Genomic DNA, 18,468 nt, shown 5'->3' on the forward strand with positions numbered 1-18,468 from the left:
AGGATGTGTGGTTACCATGACAGCTGCCGCCTGCCTTGGGGGAGAGGGATTATGTTAGGTTGATTGAATGAGTGAAGTGAGAGAGAGCGGTAGGTCAATGGTCAGGCTCAAGGTGCGGCAGGAACCGAGCGTCTCAAAAAGCACCAAGCTAGCTGCACTGGCTAGATGCGGGCCGTTTGCCTGAGCCTAAACCTTAATCACCGCGCGAATGTCATCATGGCGTCTCTTCTACGCCCGTAACCGCGTCGTACTCGCTCTCACTCGCTCTGTCACGACCTGTCAGTTTATATGCCATACATCACCTTTGGTTTGGTTCAACATTCAGAGGCGCAACTCGTCCCTGGCTGTTGGGCTCAACTTCTCTTCTTTAGCGCCCTCCACCATCCACCTAGACTACACCATCGTTTCGGTAGACCTGCCATTTCTTCTTCTCCAGCCCAAGTTGACAAGGGCAACATCCGAACCCACCTACATAAGTCCGGCAGTTCTCCAACTACCGTCCGTCACACCTCCATCGCGATCCAGGCTTGAGGGTACAAGTACCTACAACTCGGTAGCTACTTAGCTGTCCCATGCAATGCAGCTGTACAATACGGCCATAATTGTCGAGAGCAGCGAGGACCCTGACGACCCTGCAAGATGCTCCCGCCATGCGCGCGCATGGGTCGGCTGGTACCTTTTCACATGCGCGACGGTCGACGAACAACGTGTCAATCATGTCACGATTCAGTGGCACATGGCCGTCGACTCGCTCTCCTGATTCGAGTCTGCATCGTTCACCATGCTAGCAGACGGGCGCTGCAAATCGATAGAGCGGCAGTTGGTGAACAGCCGGACCGCAGCCATCGCGTGGGAATAGAGCTCTTTGGGCTCTGGCTGTTGTTGCCCCCGGCGTTGCGCCTCCCGCTAGACCTGTCCGATCCTGAATCCTGCAGGTGCGGGGAGCTGTGCATGTCATGGCGACAAGATTCAAAAGGGGAGACCTGCGATACTGGAGTCTTGCAGGTACATATGGCAGGGAGTTCCAAAATGTTGCCGAGAAAAACTGCTAACGCCAGGGACCAGATGTCTGTCAGAAGAGGGCGCACATGAACGAAAATAGGGGAGCTTGACAGCGCCAGGATGGTGACGTCATGGTCTCTCCAAAAGCTACATCCTTGCGGCTCTGTCTGACTGAGAAAAAAGACGGCACATGAATGCCATCGCTTGTTGAGGACGGATTGGCTGTTCGCCACGGGACCTTTGAGAATCGAGGTCAGTCACCGCCATTTGGTTGTGGGTTATCAATCACCTGACAAGAACAGATAAAACAAAACCCGGAGACCGTCGACCTGCTGTCATCCATCGTCGACTCGTTCCCTCGCCCTCTCGTTCCTCTGCCTCGGAATCAACCAAAACTGGAAGTTGAAGCTTATTGCAATGGGCGAGAATCATGCAGAGCTCCGAAAGACTTGGAAACAGCCAGAGCAGTCCAGCGGTCTCTGCGCCTTTACCATAAGTCGCCGACCCACGCTCTTTTCCGCAAGACATGTCGACCGAAAACATTTCTGAAAGCGTCGATGTAGTGTCAAGCCCCTTGCCTAATATTGCAGGAGAGATGTTCTGTTGGTTTCTTTTCCTCCGCTTATTGACATGCTCAAGTCCAGCGGGCATCCCTACCTGATTCGAGGTCAACATTGGGAAAATAGACCGAAAGTTGATTGTCCGGTGGCCGTCGCCCAGCTCTCCAAATCGAGATGTCACTACTACGCTCGAGGCTGAGACGCCGTCGCCGAGGTCTTCAAGGCGCGTCCGGCAGCGGACCCCGCCACGCAATGAGACCTCGCCAATAGTTCGAAGTCAATTATTGACGACTCTTGACACGACTTTCGGCAAAACGTGTGCGGATTGACTTGACGGCCTCGCCGGGATAAAAAACGACGAGGCCGCCATCCGCGAAATGAGGCAGCAAAATGACGGCAATCAGGTCATATGTTGTTTTCCGGATCAACGCGCCGGCCCCGCCGCGACGACTCTCTGTTCGATTCGACTCGATGGCATTCGAGACCTAGGACTCAGGGGGACACGGGGTGGTTCGATGGTGATCCAATGCGACGCAAATCCAATGGCCTGTGGAGTTTGAGGAACAGAAAAAGCACGGAGAGCGGAGCCTCGAGTCAGCGGCGATATAACGCGAGTGGAGAGGCTACGTCGAGCGCGCGGCGCAGAGAAATGAGGGCCCGCTGGAAAGAAGCATTGCATTGCGATGCTTTGCGCGTTGTGATTTCGCCTAGGGGATTGCGGTCTGGTCAATCAGCCCTATGGGGATGATGTGCAACTAGCCGGGCACGACCCGCGGGCGATCAGCAATTACCCGCTCGGGGCGACGGCGACGCTGTCGCGCCAAGGGACCGACGACGACCTTTTCTTGGTGTTGAATTCCTCGACTGGACTGGGCGCCTCGTCGGCAGCGGGCAGGACGACTCTATCCTCGACAACCACCGGCGACGTGAGACGTCGCTTGCTCGTCATGTTGCGCGACGCAGCAGACGCGCCACCCATGGGGCCGCTCCTTTAATGAAATCCAATTGAACTCGCAAATGCAAAGACGGACGCACGGCTCTCACGATGCGCTGCCCACGCCGCAACATGAGCCCCTCCAAATGCTCAAATATATCTTTGGCGCCTGTGCCCAACGGCGATTCCGCCGTACGGCTTCTTTGTCTTTGTTTAAACTTTTCTTCCTCTCGTGTCTGGTTGATTCCTGTCGATTCTGAAAACTCTTTCGCTGCTCGTTCGCTACTCGTTCGCTACTCGTCCGCTGCTCGTTCGCTGCTCGTTCGCTGCTCGTTCGATAGTCTTTCGCTACTCGTCCGCAAGTCTTTCGCTGCTCGTTCGCTGTTTGCTATCTTTCTTGCGCACTCTCCATCATGGCTTCGAGCATCTACACCTTTCCCCCTGTCGAGTCTGCTGCCATGGGCCAGTATGGGCACATGCCATCTTTGCTGGACGAAAGGCATGCTGGTCTGGAGACACCAGATGTGTCTTTTGCATCTTCCCCTTACTATCACTTGCCTCCTTACCGATTCTCCAGCGCCATGATGGATTCACAGAACGATAATGTTCGTGATTCTTTTCCAGGCGCCGCGCACAATAGTTACGCGCACACTCCGCATAACTTTTGTGCCGCTGAGTCGTTGTCTCGGCGGAGCACAATGGAATCCATGGCTTCGAGCTGCGCAGCCTCGACCTACTCTTCCTCTTCCTCGACCGTTGCCTTCAGACGCTCAGCACAGTTCAGCTTCACTGACAGCGAGCGGAACTCGACGACAGCGCCCAAGCCTTCAGCAATCGCCTCGCCATTGCCGGACGTCTCGAGTCGGGTCGCAAAGCAGCGAGCAATTGGCCACCGTCGGTCCTACGCCCAGTCTTCGATCACTGACCAACAAAAGTCTCTCGGCCACCGCCGGTCCTGCGCTTTGCAAATCCGACCACAAGCTCTTGACCAGCAGAAGGCCCGCGGACACCGTCGTTCACAGGCTACCTTTCTGAGCGGTTTTCATCTGGAAGCGGTAAGCAATTGGCTTTTCCTGAGGGGTTTCGATCATTTTGTTGTGCTGAGCTGACTTGAAACTTAGCTTAAGCTGCAGTGATGTCGGACAAGGAGTCTTCATCCTACGGTCCAATTCGGACTCAGTCCAATTGGGGTGGTGGCGATGACGGTGGTGAAGACCGCAGAGTCGACTCACGGATGACACGCGAGCAGCTGACCGCTGCCATGGCAAGTCTTGGACAGACGCCCAAGGTCTTCAAGGCGCGCAAGCGGATTGACCCCGCTTCGTATTTTGACGACGATGTCGAAGAGGAGGTGCAGACCTACGAGGACTCCCGGGTCGCCGGCGCTGGACATGGCCAAAACCAACACCACCGCGCGCACCAGGTGTACGAGCACTCCCCGGACGTTCCTGTGGGACATGGTCAAAAGCAGGCTTCAGACTGCAACAAGCCTCTGCCGTCCCTCCCACCTCCCTCCACAGCGGAACTGAATGAGCTTCGCAGCAACGTCGCTGAGCAGAGGGCCAAGTTTGAGGCGATTAGGAGTGTGAGCGACAGCCATCCGCTTGTATACTCCCACCCCAACAACCACATTGACGTCAAAGCCGACCCGCCTTCTCCTGAAGTTCCAACCAGAAGTGCAAGTGACGCCACCCCTCTTGCTCGCACCCACCGCAAAGAGGATATCGACTTGAGCGCCGTACCCCGTCCGCTCACGATTGTTAAGAAGAGGCCGTCTGCAGCTTTGAGCAACGCCACCGCCTCATCTTCTGAGCAACGCTGGGAGACGCCGCCCTCTACACCTCTTCCAAAGGCACTCGTCGGCCGCAGGGTCAGTCAACGCAGCCAGCTCTCTCAGCCAACTCCGAGCAGCCCTCTTGCGCACAGCGTCACGCCCGGCGACTACCACTCGCCTCCTACCATCCCTCAGCGTACCACCTCGCAGCGCACTCCCAACAGCAGCACCCGCCGTGCCAGTGGCCACCGCTACGGCCGCGCTCCTCCTGGTCCACCTCCCGCTTTCGCCACGCCCGCTGTGCCGCCTCTCCATCACCACCAGCGCACTGAGTGGGCCTTGATCGAAGAGACTGCTGAAGCCGGCGACCACGACGAGTACGACAACAGCAGCGACGCCGAATTCGAGTACCTCGCCACTGGCAACGAGTACGCTTCCTCTCCCGCTCCGGCCAGCCCTCGTCAAGACAGCGTCCTTTCCTCGCCCGTCCGCCCTCGTCAGGACAGTGTGCTTTCGTCGCCAGCTCGCGCCTGTCAAGACAGCATCCTTTCTTCGCCAACCCGCCTTCGTCAAGACAGCGTTCTTTCCTCGCCGACTCGCTCGCGTCAAGTCAGCGCTCGTGCCTCAACGACCTTCGCCCCCGGCCGCCCCCGCCAAGACAGCGTCCGTACCTCATCAACCTTGACCCTCAACCGCATGATCATGCAAACAAACAAGGCCTTGATCGAGAACGACATGGACAAGGCGGCCAGAGACTCGGTGGCCGCGCAGCAGATCAAGAACCTGGAGGAGCAGGTGGCCATGATGGCGCAGGAGTTGAAGGAGATGCGGGAGGAGAGGGAGAGGGAGAGGGAGAAGGAGAAGGCTGCCGAGCTCAAGGTCCCCAAGCAGACCTCCGCCGAGCTCGCCTCCATGGAGGAGCTCAAGTCCCCCTCGCCCGTCCTCGCCAGCCCCACCGCCTGCGCCAGCGGCAGCGGCAGCGGCAGCGGCAGGTCGCTCTCCCTGCGCAGCCGCTTTGGCTCGCTCCGCCGCGCGCCCTCCGCCGCCTCCCCCTCGCCGGCCAACACCCCCTCCGCCGCGTCGCCCGTCGCCGCCCCCGCCACCCTCTCGCCCTCCCCCAGCACGCCCAGCGGCCGCCGCAGCCGCCTCAAGGGCGCCCTCAAGGGCATGGCGGCTGAGCTGGCCAACAGCGACATGTCCGTCTCCCCCGGCCGCGTCGTCTTCTCGCAGCCTGCTACGCTGCCGGCGGCCGTCAGGCCCAAGAACGAGGAGATGGAGGAGGAGGAGAGGAAGGAGAAGGAGAGGCGCAGGGAGAGGGTGGAGAAGCTTTTGGGGGTTGTGGGATTGCGTAGGAAGGGGAAGAAGGAGGAGGAGAAGGTGGAGGGTGAGGAGATGGAGATGGTGCAGGAGGAGATGGAGGAGGAGGGAGATTGGGAGGACGTGGAGGAGGAGGAGTGATCGTGGGTGTGGTGTGTAGGATTTACTTGGTGTTGTAGAGGATACGGACGTTGACGCGAGCGGGGAGTGATCGTGCGCGTACGCGCTGGGCTGCGGATGCTACCGGCTACGGACCATCTGCTTGCTTGCCTGGCTTTTTTTCGGCGCTCTTTTTCTGTATAGTAGATACCCTTGATAGTTTCTCTCCTCTCTGCGCGTCGCTGGATCCGCTGGATCCGAGTAATGAGTTCATTGCACGCTTCATGGTTTACTTTGCTTTGCGGTTGTGTGGCTACAGGGAGCAATCAAGCGTCTCGCAGTCGGAGGACTTGGGCGTTTGAACTCGCCGTAGCGTGGCTACAGGGAGCATTCGAGTGTCTGGCGGTTGAAAGACTTGGGCGTTTGAATTCATTGCAGCGTAGTTACAAGGAGCGTTCGTGTGGATTGCGGTTGGATGACTTGGATGTTTGGACTCGCCGAAGAGTGGCCACCGGGAGCGTTCATGCGTCTTGCGGTTGAATGACTTGGGGCATTTGAATTCTTTGAAGAGTGGCTATAGGGAGCATTCGAGTGTCTCACAGTTGGACGACATGGGCGTTTGAACTCGTGGATGAGTACCTACAAGGAGCTTTCAAGCAACTGTGGACGGGGATTGATATGGCTTGATATCTACTTCCAGAGCTCAATATCTAGAATTCCCACTCCTTCTCCACACCTAGCAGCCCACCAGCCACTTATTTCGCCTTCTTCGCCATGCCCTTCTTCCTCTTGCCGCGAACATCCCTATCCTCGCCAATCTCCACCGCCGCCTCGCGCTTCTTCTCGCTGACAATCTTCAAGCTGTCGCGAATGACGCGCGTCTCGATGTTGACGCCCTCCTCCTCGTACTCGACCATCTTGGTGCCCACACGCTCCTCAATGGCCAGGATGAGCTCGGGGTCGCGCTGCCCGACCAGCGTGACGCTCTCGCCGGAGCGGCCCGCGCGCGCCGTGCGGCCGACGCGGTGGATGTAGTCGTCCGGGTCGCGGGGCACGTCGAAGTTGACGACCATTTCGACGTCGGGGATGTCGAGACCGCGCGCCGCGACGTCGGTGGCGACGAGGATGCGCGCGGCTTTGGCGCGGAAGCGGGCCAGGTTGGAGATGCGTTGGGACTGCGGCAGGCCCGAGTGCAGGCTGGTGACGCGGTGGTCGAGGAGGCGCAGCATGTGCTCGAGGAATTGGGCTGTCTGCGTGCGGTTGACGAAGATGATGACGCTCTTGGCCGCGTTGGCGGGCGTCAGGAGGAGCGTGTGGAGGTACGTTTCCTTTTGCGTCACGGGCAGCGCGAGGTACTTTTGCGCCAGTGTGGTTGGCACGGCAAGGTCCTCGGTGTCGACTTCGCAGACAAACACCTCGGGCTTGCCCTTCGCCCGCGGCAGTTCCTTGAGCGCGCGCACTTCGGGCGTCACTGTGGCCGTGAAGAGGCACGTTTGGCGTTGAGCCGAGGGCGGGAGGACGGACATGCAGGTTTCGATGTCTGGCAGCATGCTGCCGCGGCCGGCGGAGAGCAGGCGGTCGGCTTCGTCGAGGACGATGAAGCGCACGCGCCGGAGCCCGCCGATGGTGTCTTCGCCGGATTGGTTGATGTGGTCGGCGAGACGACCTGGAGTCGCGATGACGACGTGCGGTCTTGATGCTAGTGCTGTTGCTTGAGCGCGCATGTCTGCGCCTCCGGTGACCAGGATGGTTTTGAGGGATTGGGGTCCTCCGATGGCGTTGAATTGCTCGTATATTTGAAGAGCGAGTTCTCTGTCAAGTCATTAGCTGTTACTCTGCAAGACATTTCAACCAACGTACCTCGTCGGCGTCAAGACCACAGCAAAGATGCCAACCGGGTCCTCGCTCCATTTTTGCAGAATGGGCACGGCAAATGCAACCGTTTTACCAGAGCCCGTCCTACTGCCACCAATGCAATCTCGGCCTTTGAGAATTTCTGGGATACAGCCCTTTTGAATGCCCGTGGGCTTTTTGATTGCCATTGCAGACAGAGAGGCTACAAGCCATGGCGAAACATTGAGGGACGCAAAAGAAACATTTTCCTTGTAGTTTTGGGACTGTAGAATGGAAGCTGGGGTATCATTTTGCTGCAATCCATCCTTTTTTGCCTTGACACGTGAGAGAGTAGATGTTGACGAGACGGGGACGGGCCTGGATTGGGGCTCTTGGTCGGAATCCGAGTCTATGGGAGGCGATAGCTTTCTTCTCTTGCGGGCGCCATGATGTTGCAGCTCGAAATGAGAGGAATCTGAATCAGAGGCTGAATCATGGGACGAGGCCATTTTTGGATTATGATTTTGGGTTCCGCAGCGCAGTCAACAGTCTTGAGCGTCTGAAAATCTGGGCGGTGTCGGCGGTTCTATTCTCCGAGGGGCACTTGCTTAGCCAAGACAACACCGTCGGGTAGGTTCATGTTGTCACTCGTCAGTGCATCGGGGAAGCGGGCAGGCGGGCAGGCGCAGGCGATTCGGGTCAAAGAGCATCGAAACCAATGTAGACAGCGTCTGTCACAAGGCCCCCTGTTCTGCAGTATGGAATCATTCGACGGAGGGATGCGTGTCTCTGTGACGTAGGCTGGGAGCTCGAAGCGCCGACGACTGAATCAACAATGATGGATCAAACAGGGCACGGACAGACAGATTGGCAGACGGTCCCGGTCCCCTGCTGATCGTGGATCACGACCATGTCATTGTTGACATGTTTGCCACAGAGGCACAGTTGGGGTGTAGAGAAAGATCGAGCGGGACCAGGACTAGGACCAGGCGAGGACTCTAGAGACGACGGTGGCAGGGCGGTTGAGGTTGGCAGGACACGTGTGAGAACGAGGCACAGTCTTTGTCGTTGGTTGCGTAGCTTGCGTGTGTGTTGTAATAGTGTCCATCTGCAAGTGGGCTGAGTCTGAGCGGTTGGTTACGTTGGTCATGCTCAGGCCCAACGGGGTCTTGTAGTCAGGTCAGCAGCGTATGTAGCGTAGCGGCTCGGTCGCATGCTTTGAATTCAAGCGGATAGAGCCGTCTGTCCCTTTTTTTGTCCGTCCCTTCTTTTGTCCCTTTGATCCAACCTCGTAGGGCTGCACTCCACTGCACGAGATCCGCCCGGTCTAGTCGAGCACGCGCCACGGCTCCCGCACGTCAAGACAGGCACTGCGCTGCTTTGCACCACCACCCCATCCCATCCATCTCTCTTCCATCACCCACCACCTCTCTCCCTCCCTCCTCCAGCCCACCTCTTTTACCCATCCGACCTCTCCATCGCCTCGTCCAGCGTCTTTGCCTTCTTCTGCTTTTCGCCCTCCACGCTCGCTCTCTCGTTCGAGCACGCAAACAAGAACAAGACAATCGGCAACCACTGCCTTCGCCGTCTCCACCTCAACCCACGCACAGACGGCCTCGATAACCCGCAAAGCTCCACCAGTCTCCCCTCCTACTTCGGGCTCGCCGACTCTTCTTCTCTTCGATTCCCGTCCCGCTCCAGTCGTCCTCGACATCCTTTCGCTCATCCTTCGTCGAGTCCGCTTTGCAAAGCGGATACCCCTCTTTACCACTCCACGCGCGTCTCGACACGTACCACAGCGCCTCTCCGCTACCACCCTCCGACAAATCAGGCTTCCTGCAGCCAAGCGACACCTTGTCCCGTCCTTTGGATCCTCAATACCCACTTGCAGAAGATTAGCCCTGTTGTGTCGCGCTCTTGCAGCGGCAACAAGCATCACGGCTGCGTGCAGCTACGCCATATCAGCTTCTTGTCCGTGTGACTGGGCTTGACCTTGAACCAGCCTGGCTCCCTCTCTTCCTCGACAAATTCCTCGCACACTTTTCAACCGCTTGTTGTGAATTTCTTGATCTTTCCCGCTGGACCGACATCGTCCTACATGCAAGCGCCAGGTTACGATCCACCAAGACCAGCAAACGCCTCGACCGGGCCGCGTCCTTCCACCCCGCCGCAAGGACAATCGCAACCGCAATCCGACATGTCGACACCTGCTCCGCTCCTTCGCCCGCCGATCCCAGGTGCACGAAGCCACTCGTCGCCGCGCGCTCCTCGCCTTGGATTGTCTATTCCCCCTTCGCCCAATGCCAGACCAGTCGTCAATGGTGCTACCGCCGACGTACCAAGCATGCCTTCTCTACAGCCTCAGCAACAGCCTCTCCACGCTCGACCAACTCCTCCGCCGATGCTCCGTTTGGCCACACCCAGTGGCAGCCAAGCAACGCCACAAGAGAATGTTCCCAGACGAGGGGTCGGTGGCCTGAAACTCGACGTCGGGGGTGGTTTCTCTGCCGCGAGCAGCGCTTCTGATCGCAGTCGAAGCAACAGCGGAGAGACGGGATTCACCCCAGGACGTCCACCATTACACTTGAACACCAGCTCTCATGATCCGCTATCCGCCCTCTCTTCCAACTCTCCGACGCTCAACTCCAACTCGTCGACCGAAATGCAGCGAACACCCAGCGGCATGTCGGAACTCGTGGTTGACTTGGAAAAGCTAAAGATGGACAAGGGCGGACAGCTTGAGCCGGGGGATCTGGACGACGCGGGATGGAGGGCGGCGAGCAAGGAAGGACTGATTGAAGAGCTGGGCTCGTTGGGCGAAGGTGCTGGTGGTGCGGTGACGAGGTGCAAGCTCAAAGGCGGAAGGACAGTATTTGCACTCAAAGTACGGCTCTCTGCCCCATTGCTTGAAATATTTCTGACCGTTCTAGATTATCACATCAAACCCGGATCCCTCAATAAAGCGGCAAATCGTCCGCGAACTTTCCTTCAACGCCTCTCTTCAACATCCTTCAATTTGCCGTTATTATGGCGCCTTCCAACCACCATCAAACACCTCCGTCATCAACATTGCCATGGAATTTTGCGAGGGCGGCTCGCTCGATAGCGTTTACCGCGAAGTGCTGGGTCGTGGAGGCCGCATCGGCGAAAAAGTCCTTGGAGTCGTCGCACGAGGAGTGCTCGAAGGTCTGACCTACCTCCACAGCCAACGCATCATCCACCGCGACATCAAGCCAAGCAACATCCTTCTTTCCCGTGCACCCAGCAACCCCGACGGCTCTCGACAAAGCGGCAAGGGCTCGCGCCTCAACGCCTGGGAGGGCATTGTCAAGCTGTGCGACTTTGGCGTCAGCGGCGAGTTTGGAACAAAGGGCATGGCCGAAACCTTCATCGGCACGTCGTACTACATGGCCCCGGAGCGCATCCAAGGACTCAGCTACACCATCACATCGGACGTGTGGTCGTTGGGCGTGACGTTGTTGGAAGTGGCGCAGGCCCGCTTCCCGTTCCCGGCGGATGCAGAGGATGGGGGCGAGGGCGGCGGCGCAATCAAGCCTCAACACGGTCTGATCGACTTGCTGACGTACATCGTCATGCAGCCGATCCCCAAGCTCAAGGACGAGCCCAAAAACAACATTTTCTGGGGGGAGAAGTTCAAGTACTTTATCGAGTGCTGGTGAGTCTTTTGATCTTTACCGAATGCAGAACAAGCAACTAACATTTATCTTTCACAGCTTGGAGAAGGACGCCCAGAAACGCGCGACGCCGTGGCGCATGATGGAGCACCCGTGGATGGTGGAGATGAAGTCCAAAAAGGTCAACATGGAGCTGTTCCTCTCGCAGGTGTGGGAGTGGAAAGATTAAAGAAGAGATCATGATGGGGCTGGAACCTAAAACCGTTGTCGCTTTTCTTACATCTCTTCTTTTCTTCTCTTATATCTTACATTTTTTTGCACAATTGCACAAAAAATATGTGGCCCCATTTTACTACTGTGTCGCGACGCACCTATTGGGAGTATTGTTTCGTGGCTGGGGTCGGAGCGTGGACTGTGGTTTTCTTTGGATAATATTTCCACCCGTTGCGCGTCTGATGGTTATGGGTGCTTGTGGTGCTGCTGCTGCCGTCTGATGCGTCGTGGAGGCCATTGATATTCATCGTCTCTCCCAACACAGCAAAATGCTCATCCACCTCTAGCCATTTTCGTCGGGTGCTGCCTGTGATTTGACCTCCTCTACAGCTGCGAGCGTCTCGAGGAGATCATGGCCAAAACTGGACGAAGAGACGGACACGCTTGCGTATGCCTTGTGGTGTAGGGAAAACTGCTGTGGTCTATCTGCATAGGTTCCTGCTGGTCCACCTGTCACTCCGCGGCCACAGTCGGATTTCCCTCAAAGCATTCTCACTTACCTAGGCTGATTCTGTCGAGCAGTTATAAGCCGGCAGAGCGACATGTCGCAACGGTTTCATCAGGGTCATCCGGCCGTGACCACGAAACCAAAGACTTCCTACGTAGGTACTCGTCTTGAGCCTGCGTCTACCCCCACATTCAAGGCAATCCAGTGCGCACATGGAAGGCTTTGCCAGTCAGCATACGCGGACCACAGCCCAAGATTTCTGGAATCATGGAGAGTTGATTTGAGCGACGCCTGCTCAGCTGGCTGAGCTTGTCCAAGGTATGCGGCTTCTGCTCTTTGTTGACTACAGAAAGAAAGACTTCCTGGCTATCTAGCTTGACGTGAGCCTGCGTCTGCTCCCAGAATAAAGACATTGATCTTGGGCGATGCCTGCTCTGCTGAGCATGCGCGAGACACGCAAGAGCTCTTCCCTTTTGCGTAGTGAGGGACAAGATGGACGGTACTCGGGGGGCTGTATGATGCATGCCTACCTCAGGTACCTGGAGCGGAAGACAATTCTCGTTGGGTTTCTGGTGAGGCCCCATTCTTGTCATCCGCTCCTTTGCCAAACCGTCTCGCCGGAGTGGAAGGCACCTAGGCTGGCTCATGGCCTGACTGGCAGTGAGCGCTTCCACTCGTCTGCTGCACCTGCCTTCAACCCTCAGGCACTTGCCTCACGTCCGCTTCCCGCTTGCACCTTCTCCACCACACTCCTCTTCACCTCACCCTCTTGACCTCGTCTTCTCCACCTCAACTCTTCACCTCAACTCTTCATCCCTCCACATAGCACGCCCAGCGTGCTCCACCTTGAGCGCTCAACCTCACACTCTCTACCTCATTGCCCACCTCAAACTCTCCATACTTGATCGTCACCGTCAACACCATGCCGCATGAGCAAGACGCGCGCAAGCGAAAGCGCTCGGTCTCTGACCATGACGCGATGCCGCCACCACCGCTCAAGACTTCTACCACAGACAGGCGCATCTTCCTTGCAGGCAGATCGGAGTACTTTGCCGTGCTGATTGTCGATCCAAACGAGACCGACGCGCAATGGTTCGCTCGAGAGGCGAGCAAAGGTAGGCTAAATTCTCACCTGTGCCTCTGGCGTGCTTAACTAACGGCTTTTCAGAGCACGCTGAGAGACTCGACGAGTTCAGAGCAGTCGTCTACTTCCTTCACCACAAGATCGAAGAGAAGAAGTTGTGGGCATTGCTTGGAAACCCTGGATCGTCTTTGCGTTATACTCTCTTTTCTAAAATGGCCCAGGCCAACTGGGATGAGATGTACAAGATAAAAAACCAGGTCGAGAGGTTCGTCCGTCAAGCCGTCCTGAAAGCCGTCGAAGACAACAAGAAAAAGAACAAGATGAACTCGGGATTTGTCCTCCACACCATGTCCCCCGAGGAGCGCATGCACCATGTCTGGAATCCTATTTTCCGCGCCGACCCAATCAAGTTCACCCGCGCCATGTTCAGGCCCATCGACCACATCATCGACTTTGTGGTCATCTTCGACACGCCTGAGAGTGCCAGCGGAGAGATGAAGGCCCTCATGACGAGGTGGAAGACGTTCATTCTCCAGAACTGGCTTGCGGCTGCGGATGCCTACTACAGGTGCTGGCACCTCCACACGGAAAACCCTGATACTGCAGACATTTTCGCCAACAACTACGGCTCTTATGGCAAACTTTGGGAGAAGGCGACGGAAACAATGGACGTACCTGGATGGGAGGAGATTCCCATTCGACTCAGTCTTGGAAACGAGATGAGTAAGAGGCTGAAGGCTGAGCACGACAAGGGGGACAGCTATGTCAAATTCGGTTGGGGCAGTGGCAACGACGAGGACCCGGTGAAGACGGAAGAAGGGGAGTGGCAGGCTTGAAAGGAGGAGCAGGACTGATCCAACAGATACGACTTCGAGCCCACCATCTCCATGGATCTGGCAGTGGTCATTGCAGATGAGGGAGCTGGGTCACACAGCAAGGACTGAAGAGCATTGCATCACACAGCAAGGATTGAAGAGCGTTGCATAATACGACCAACAACGCCAATAGCTATGACGGCTTGAGATTATGGAGGAGGGATGGAAATTATGCGGGTTTGCTTTACACAGCTAGTATCGGGAACAGTTATCACGTTCTATGAAGGATATCAAGAGCAGTAATGGAAGTACGATACAAATACAACACATTCAAAGCAACGAGACCTGGCCAAGTATGTCCTTCCTGCACAATTCCATCGTGTGCCCCTGATGCCACCTCTGTGATCATGTCTTGTCCACCTCATTCACGCTCCCTGCTGCACGATCCTCCGCTTCTTCCCATAACTTATGCCTTGTGTCTACACTCTTCACACGTGCGAGCTAGCAAGCCACCACACCACTCCGTCTGTCTCAAAGATCGTCCTTAGAGTAGAGGAACTGCGAGCAGAGGGGACGAGCAGAGACCCATCCACGCACCCGTTCGAGGCGCCTGTCGTCCCCCACACGACAGAACGTGTCCGGTACGTGTCAATCACCACGGTGTCTCCGCAAGGCATGTCCACCCACTGCCTCGCAACCTCACAGCCTCCCAAAATGCCTGCCACAGTACGGCACATGGGGAGTAGGACCGTTCCGTGGCTAGCACGTCGCCCGAGTCTGTCGTCCATGCCGGAGGAAATGAGGGCAGGCAGAAGAGGGAAGACATTGTGAGGTCCAGCTTCTTGCCATATACCCCGCGAATCGTTACGTTACCTGATAAATCGTCTGCTTGAGCGTAAAGCAAAAAGTAAAATTCCTGGAGGCTGAGCGTTCCTGGCGCTGAAGCGCAACGGTTCCCGCCATTTGACTTGGTCGTCTTTGCTGTGTTACCCGTGCCGTGTGCGAGATGGAGCGTACTCATGACGAGCGAGCGCATGAGAGACGAGCTCGAGCTGTCCGGCGGCTTGTCACAGACACAGACACCTTGCCGCCAGGCAGACGGCCAGCCAGCGGACGTGCCAGCTGAGCATCCCACCTAGCCTTTCCCTCGCATACATCCCGTCCCATAGCACGCAACAAAGCGTAGCGCAATGCCGTGGCCGAGCTCTTTGCCTTATGACCCTCATGACCAGAAAGAAATAGTGGAGGAAAGCAGAGGAGAGCACCGAAATGTCTATCTGGAGCGCGCGCAATGCCCAAGAGTCGGATGCGGGCCAAGTATCTATCTGGGCGTAAAGTAGGCAGGCAGATAGGCAGGCACACGGGTGGGCTTCGCGGACCTCTCTGGCGCTCTTTTTACTTTGCTGCTGCTGCCGAGGGACTGCCGAGGGACTCCGTCGTGGCCAGACAGAGAGATGTGTAAATGGCTCTTGGTGTTTGGTGTGCTTTCGCTGAGAGTATTCGTGACGGATGAGCTTGAGCTTGAACTGTCTGGCGGCTTGATGCTGACACTGACACTGACTGACGGCTGGCGGGAGCCTGGCTGAGTGTGTAGGATTCAGTGAACAATGCAGACACCAGACAGAGACTTGCGAAGAGGGAGCGCGCCCCGTGGTGCCTTGCTGCTTGCGGCTCTCTGCGTTATCCACCCAGCGCTCAACGTTTTGATGCTTCGGTGAATTAGCTCTTGAGGCGTTTGGAGGCTGTTTCTGCCGCATCCATGTATGCAGAGCGGGCGTCCGCTGTTCCAGACTGGCGTGTGGCAGGGCCTTGCTTGACATGTCAACGAGGGCGGCGCCGATGGGCGGCTCAGCATATGGGACCCAGCGAACAATGCCGGCACAACGATTGGCGGAGAGGGCAGCACGCGCCATCGTTTCGCTCGCGGATTCTCAGTGTCGTTCGTCCGGGGCTCGCCGCTTGCTACCCTCAACGTCTTCCATTGTGCTCAAGGCCTGTGGGCGGTGGCCGTCTTTGCAGCGTGTACGAGGGTATCCGCTCCGTTCCTTGGAGGAGGGCCTGGATTGAGACGTCCACAAGAGCATCGCATCTTTTGACAAGTGCTTTTGCTGAGGGCACTCACAGACGAGGTCGAACTGCCTGTTGGCTTGAAACTGACGTTGAACATTGACACCTTGCTGGCAGGCGGCTGAGCATGCGGTATCTGTTCAGTGAACGATGCCGGCACAGCCTCGTCACGGTCTTGCTCCCGGCTCTCGGTGATGTCCGTCCAGGGCGCGTCGTCTTGCGGCCTCAGTGATTCGGCGCTCAAGGGCTGTCTACGGTAGCGGCTTTTGTAGCGTGTGTGCTGGCATCCGCTCCGTTGATTGGAAAATCTGGCTTTCAATGTCAGCAGACGCTACTCACTACGGGGGAGCATCCAATGGGCATAGCATACAGACAGTATCGTAGACTCCAGCGTGGTAGAAGGGCTTCGATTGCCCGGCGGCTTCAGGCTGGCACTGATGGCTGGCAAACGGCTGAGGGTAAGGGAGTCAGTGAACAATGCATACACAGCATCGTGAAAGGGAACTCACAGCGGTCTTTCATGCGGCGTTTTGTGCTCTCTGCCCAACGCTCGACGTCTTGCGGCGTCAGTGATTCGGCGCTCAAGGCTCTTGGAGGCTGCTTTTGCCGCGTGTACGAGGACATCCGCTGCTACAGACTCGCGTTTGGCTGAAAGCCGTCACTTGGAGCAAATACTGGCTTGTCATGTCAACAAAGACATTGCTTTGGAGATACCTGGCTACTTACTGAGTTTGGTGGACACATTGATATTGGGGGCATTCAGGAGCACGCGCTGGCAATGGCATACAGGCGAATCTGACAGGCAAAGGCAGTGGCAGGGCAAAGGGTAGAGGGAATGGTAGGGCAAAATCAAGGCAAAGGCAGAGGGCAAAGGCAAGGCAGGGAAAAGGCAAATTCAAAGGCAAAGGCAAGTCAAATCACGGTCAAGTCAAGTCATTTCGGTCTCGTTTGGTCACGTATTTTCATGTAGCGATCTTCCGTCGCCACTCAAGTATCCGCCACACAGACAGGTTTGAGTGGGAGTGCGCCAGGACTTCCGGTGCGAGTTGCTCGCGTCCCTTGATCTTACCAGCGTACCGCAAGGCGATGACGACTGGGATTTTTCAGCTCGGACCGAACGCAGGACACCGGAGCAGCGAGTGCTTTTCACCGGGGAGACGAAGACGAAGTCCAAGTCTCCCGCGGCTGAGGTGGCCCGTCGCCGGTGCTGGCCGCCCACCGTGAGTATCGAACACATCCAGATCCTCTCGGGTACCGGTCGTAGAGGTAACTCACCACGGCCCGGTTGCAGAGGGGCCATTCACGGGACCTCGGTCGCGGAGTGTGACCCCTCTCAAAACCGGAACGACTCCCAGTGGGCATTTTCGGGGTGGAACTTGCGGGCGGATCCTCAGTGCTTCCGTGTCGAGTCGTAGGTGGGATTTTGGCTTGGAGGAAAAAGAAGAGGAAAAGGGACGGAGGAGGTGGGAGAGGGGAGGGTTTAAATAGGTGTGGGAGGTGCGCGGATCACCGCTCCAGATCACCGGGCACCGCGCAGCCGGATGGGGAGGTGGGCAGGCGAGGAAGGCGCTGGTGATCTGGCGGGCGGTTATGGAGGGCAGTGGCTGCCAAAAAGGGAAAGGTGACTGCCAGCCGCCACAGATCACTGCTCCAGATCACTGCGCCGGCCGGATTGGAAGGTGGGCAGTCGAGGCAGGACCTGCCCGGTGATCTGGCGCGCGCGTCCTCTGCCTGCGCTGGTTTGCGCATGGCCAGCCGTAGTAATTGGCGGAAGGTCAGATCTGATAGAGACTGCGCAGTGCTATCGTCAATGTCAGGGCACCGCTTGGCGTGGTGTTGACCCGTGATATTGAACTGCTGCTACTCGTGGACGTCGTCAACACCTCACCAGCATTACTTGGAGGCGCGACAGTGCACCAAGCTCACCCGCTCAACGAACGCTCATCCATCTTTCAACTTGGGCTCAAATGCCGCCGGCGTCGTGTGGAGCCGTGGCGGTCATTTTGCCAGGCGGACATCGCCGGGGGAGGCATTCTTCCTGCCACTGGACAAGACTCGAATACGCCTTGCTCAGGAGGCGCTGACGGTCACAGGTCTTCCAAGTGGGTGCCCCTCATCATACCTTGCTTTCGTCCATCTGGAATATCCAAAGCTGAGCCGTCGCTCCGCTTCCATTTTGGACTGCCAACGGAGGAGGTGCAGAGCCGTCATTGTTCAACCCCGACAGCGTTGTTCAAGGGTAGCCAGTATGAACGGACAAGCCAGTCAGTAGCTCGGCTTGAACAATGAACATCGCCCGTCATGGTTGGCAAGTCTAAACTCCCTCTTTTGCTGTTCTAATGTTGATACTGATTCGAGCTCACTAGGCGCTCTCCTCGTGGTCGACGTACGACCCTCGCCCGCAGCTCTTTCTTTCTCATAATCCTCGGCCAACACTTGGAAAAGATCTCAAAATCTGCGATTGTCGCTCCTCTGCTCAAAGGCGTGATGAAGAGGTGTTGTTGCATCAAAGTTTGTCTTGGTCATAACTCGCACTGGCGTTAGATCCAGCATCTTCCTGGTCAAATCCTGGCTTTCCTGGGGCCCAAAAGAGGCATCCTTAAGCGGAATGATGCTGCCAATAGGAG

At 57.0% G+C, this 18,468-nt stretch overlaps 5 protein-coding genes across 5 annotated transcripts; 3 read left to right on the forward strand and 2 right to left on the reverse strand.

Moving 5' to 3' along the window:
* Nucleotides 1–333: 333 nt before the first annotated feature.
* Nucleotides 334–1,687, reverse strand: BKA78DRAFT_301378 (uncharacterized protein). The gene is made up of 4 exons (XM_066887354.1): nt 1,303–1,687; nt 1,193–1,240; nt 1,047–1,169; nt 334–998 (listed from the first exon to the last, which is right to left on the reverse strand). The coding sequence occupies exons 1-4, from the start codon at nt 1,675–1,677 to the stop codon at nt 777–779; spliced, it is 768 nt and encodes a 255-aa protein (XP_066748857.1). The 5' UTR covers nt 1,678–1,687; the 3' UTR covers nt 334–776.
* Nucleotides 1,688–3,323: 1,636 nt separating this feature from the next.
* Nucleotides 3,324–5,839, forward strand: BKA78DRAFT_4531 (uncharacterized protein). Its single transcript, XM_066893214.1, has 2 exons — nt 3,324–3,551; nt 3,618–5,839. The coding sequence occupies exon 2, from the start codon at nt 3,632–3,634 to the stop codon at nt 5,726–5,728; it is 2,097 nt and encodes a 698-aa protein (XP_066748858.1). The 5' UTR covers nt 3,324–3,551; nt 3,618–3,631; the 3' UTR covers nt 5,729–5,839.
* Nucleotides 5,840–6,441: 602 nt separating this feature from the next.
* Nucleotides 6,442–8,028, reverse strand: BKA78DRAFT_243732 (ATP-dependent RNA helicase DBP8; the record flags this gene model as incomplete). The annotated part of the gene is made up of 2 exons (XM_066883971.1): nt 6,442–7,498; nt 7,547–8,028. 2 exons carry the CDS (start codon nt 8,026–8,028, stop codon nt 6,442–6,444), a joined length of 1,539 nt encoding a protein of 512 aa, XP_066748859.1.
* Nucleotides 8,029–9,716: 1,688 nt separating this feature from the next.
* BKA78DRAFT_329050 (kinase-like domain-containing protein) lies at nt 9,717–11,383 on the forward strand (the record flags this gene model as incomplete). The annotated part of the gene is made up of 3 exons (XM_066889638.1): nt 9,717–10,403; nt 10,450–11,195; nt 11,254–11,383. 3 exons carry the CDS (start codon nt 9,717–9,719, stop codon nt 11,381–11,383), a joined length of 1,563 nt encoding a protein of 520 aa, XP_066748860.1.
* Nucleotides 11,384–12,797: 1,414 nt separating this feature from the next.
* Nucleotides 12,798–14,037, forward strand: BKA78DRAFT_375723 (uncharacterized protein; the record flags this gene model as incomplete). Its single annotated transcript, XM_066892810.1, has 2 exons — nt 12,798–12,990; nt 13,044–14,037. 2 exons carry the CDS (start codon nt 12,798–12,800, stop codon nt 13,793–13,795), a joined length of 945 nt encoding a protein of 314 aa, XP_066748861.1. The 3' UTR covers nt 13,796–14,037.
* Between the last annotated feature and the right edge of the window lie 4,431 nt (nt 14,038–18,468).

Source organism: Phyllosticta capitalensis (genome assembly GCF_038381095.1).
Source record: "Phyllosticta capitalensis strain CBS 128856 chromosome Unknown BKA78scaffold_1, whole genome shotgun sequence".
Classification (NCBI taxonomy): domain Eukaryota; kingdom Fungi; phylum Ascomycota; class Dothideomycetes; order Botryosphaeriales; family Phyllostictaceae; genus Phyllosticta; species Phyllosticta capitalensis.

What these genes read in the sequence shown, in the direction of transcription:
- BKA78DRAFT_301378 (XM_066887354.1), bottom strand. Translation starts at nt 1,677, where the DNA reads ATGTTGACCTCGAATCAGGTAGGGATGCCCGCTGGACTTGAGCATGTC. An exon ending in CTCCGGGTTTTGTTTTATCT is followed by an intron (nt 1,241 to 1,302) that starts GTTCTTGTCAGG and finishes CGATTCTCAAAG; the next exon opens with GTCCCGTGGCGAACAGCCAA. An exon ending in TCTGGTCCCTGGCGTTAGCA is followed by an intron (nt 999 to 1,046) that starts GTTTTTCTCGGC and finishes TGTACCTGCAAG; the next exon opens with ACTCCAGTATCGCAGGTCTC.
- BKA78DRAFT_4531 (XM_066893214.1), top strand. Translation starts at nt 3,632, where the DNA reads ATGTCGGACAAGGAGTCTTCATCCTACGGTCCAATTCGGACTCAGTCC.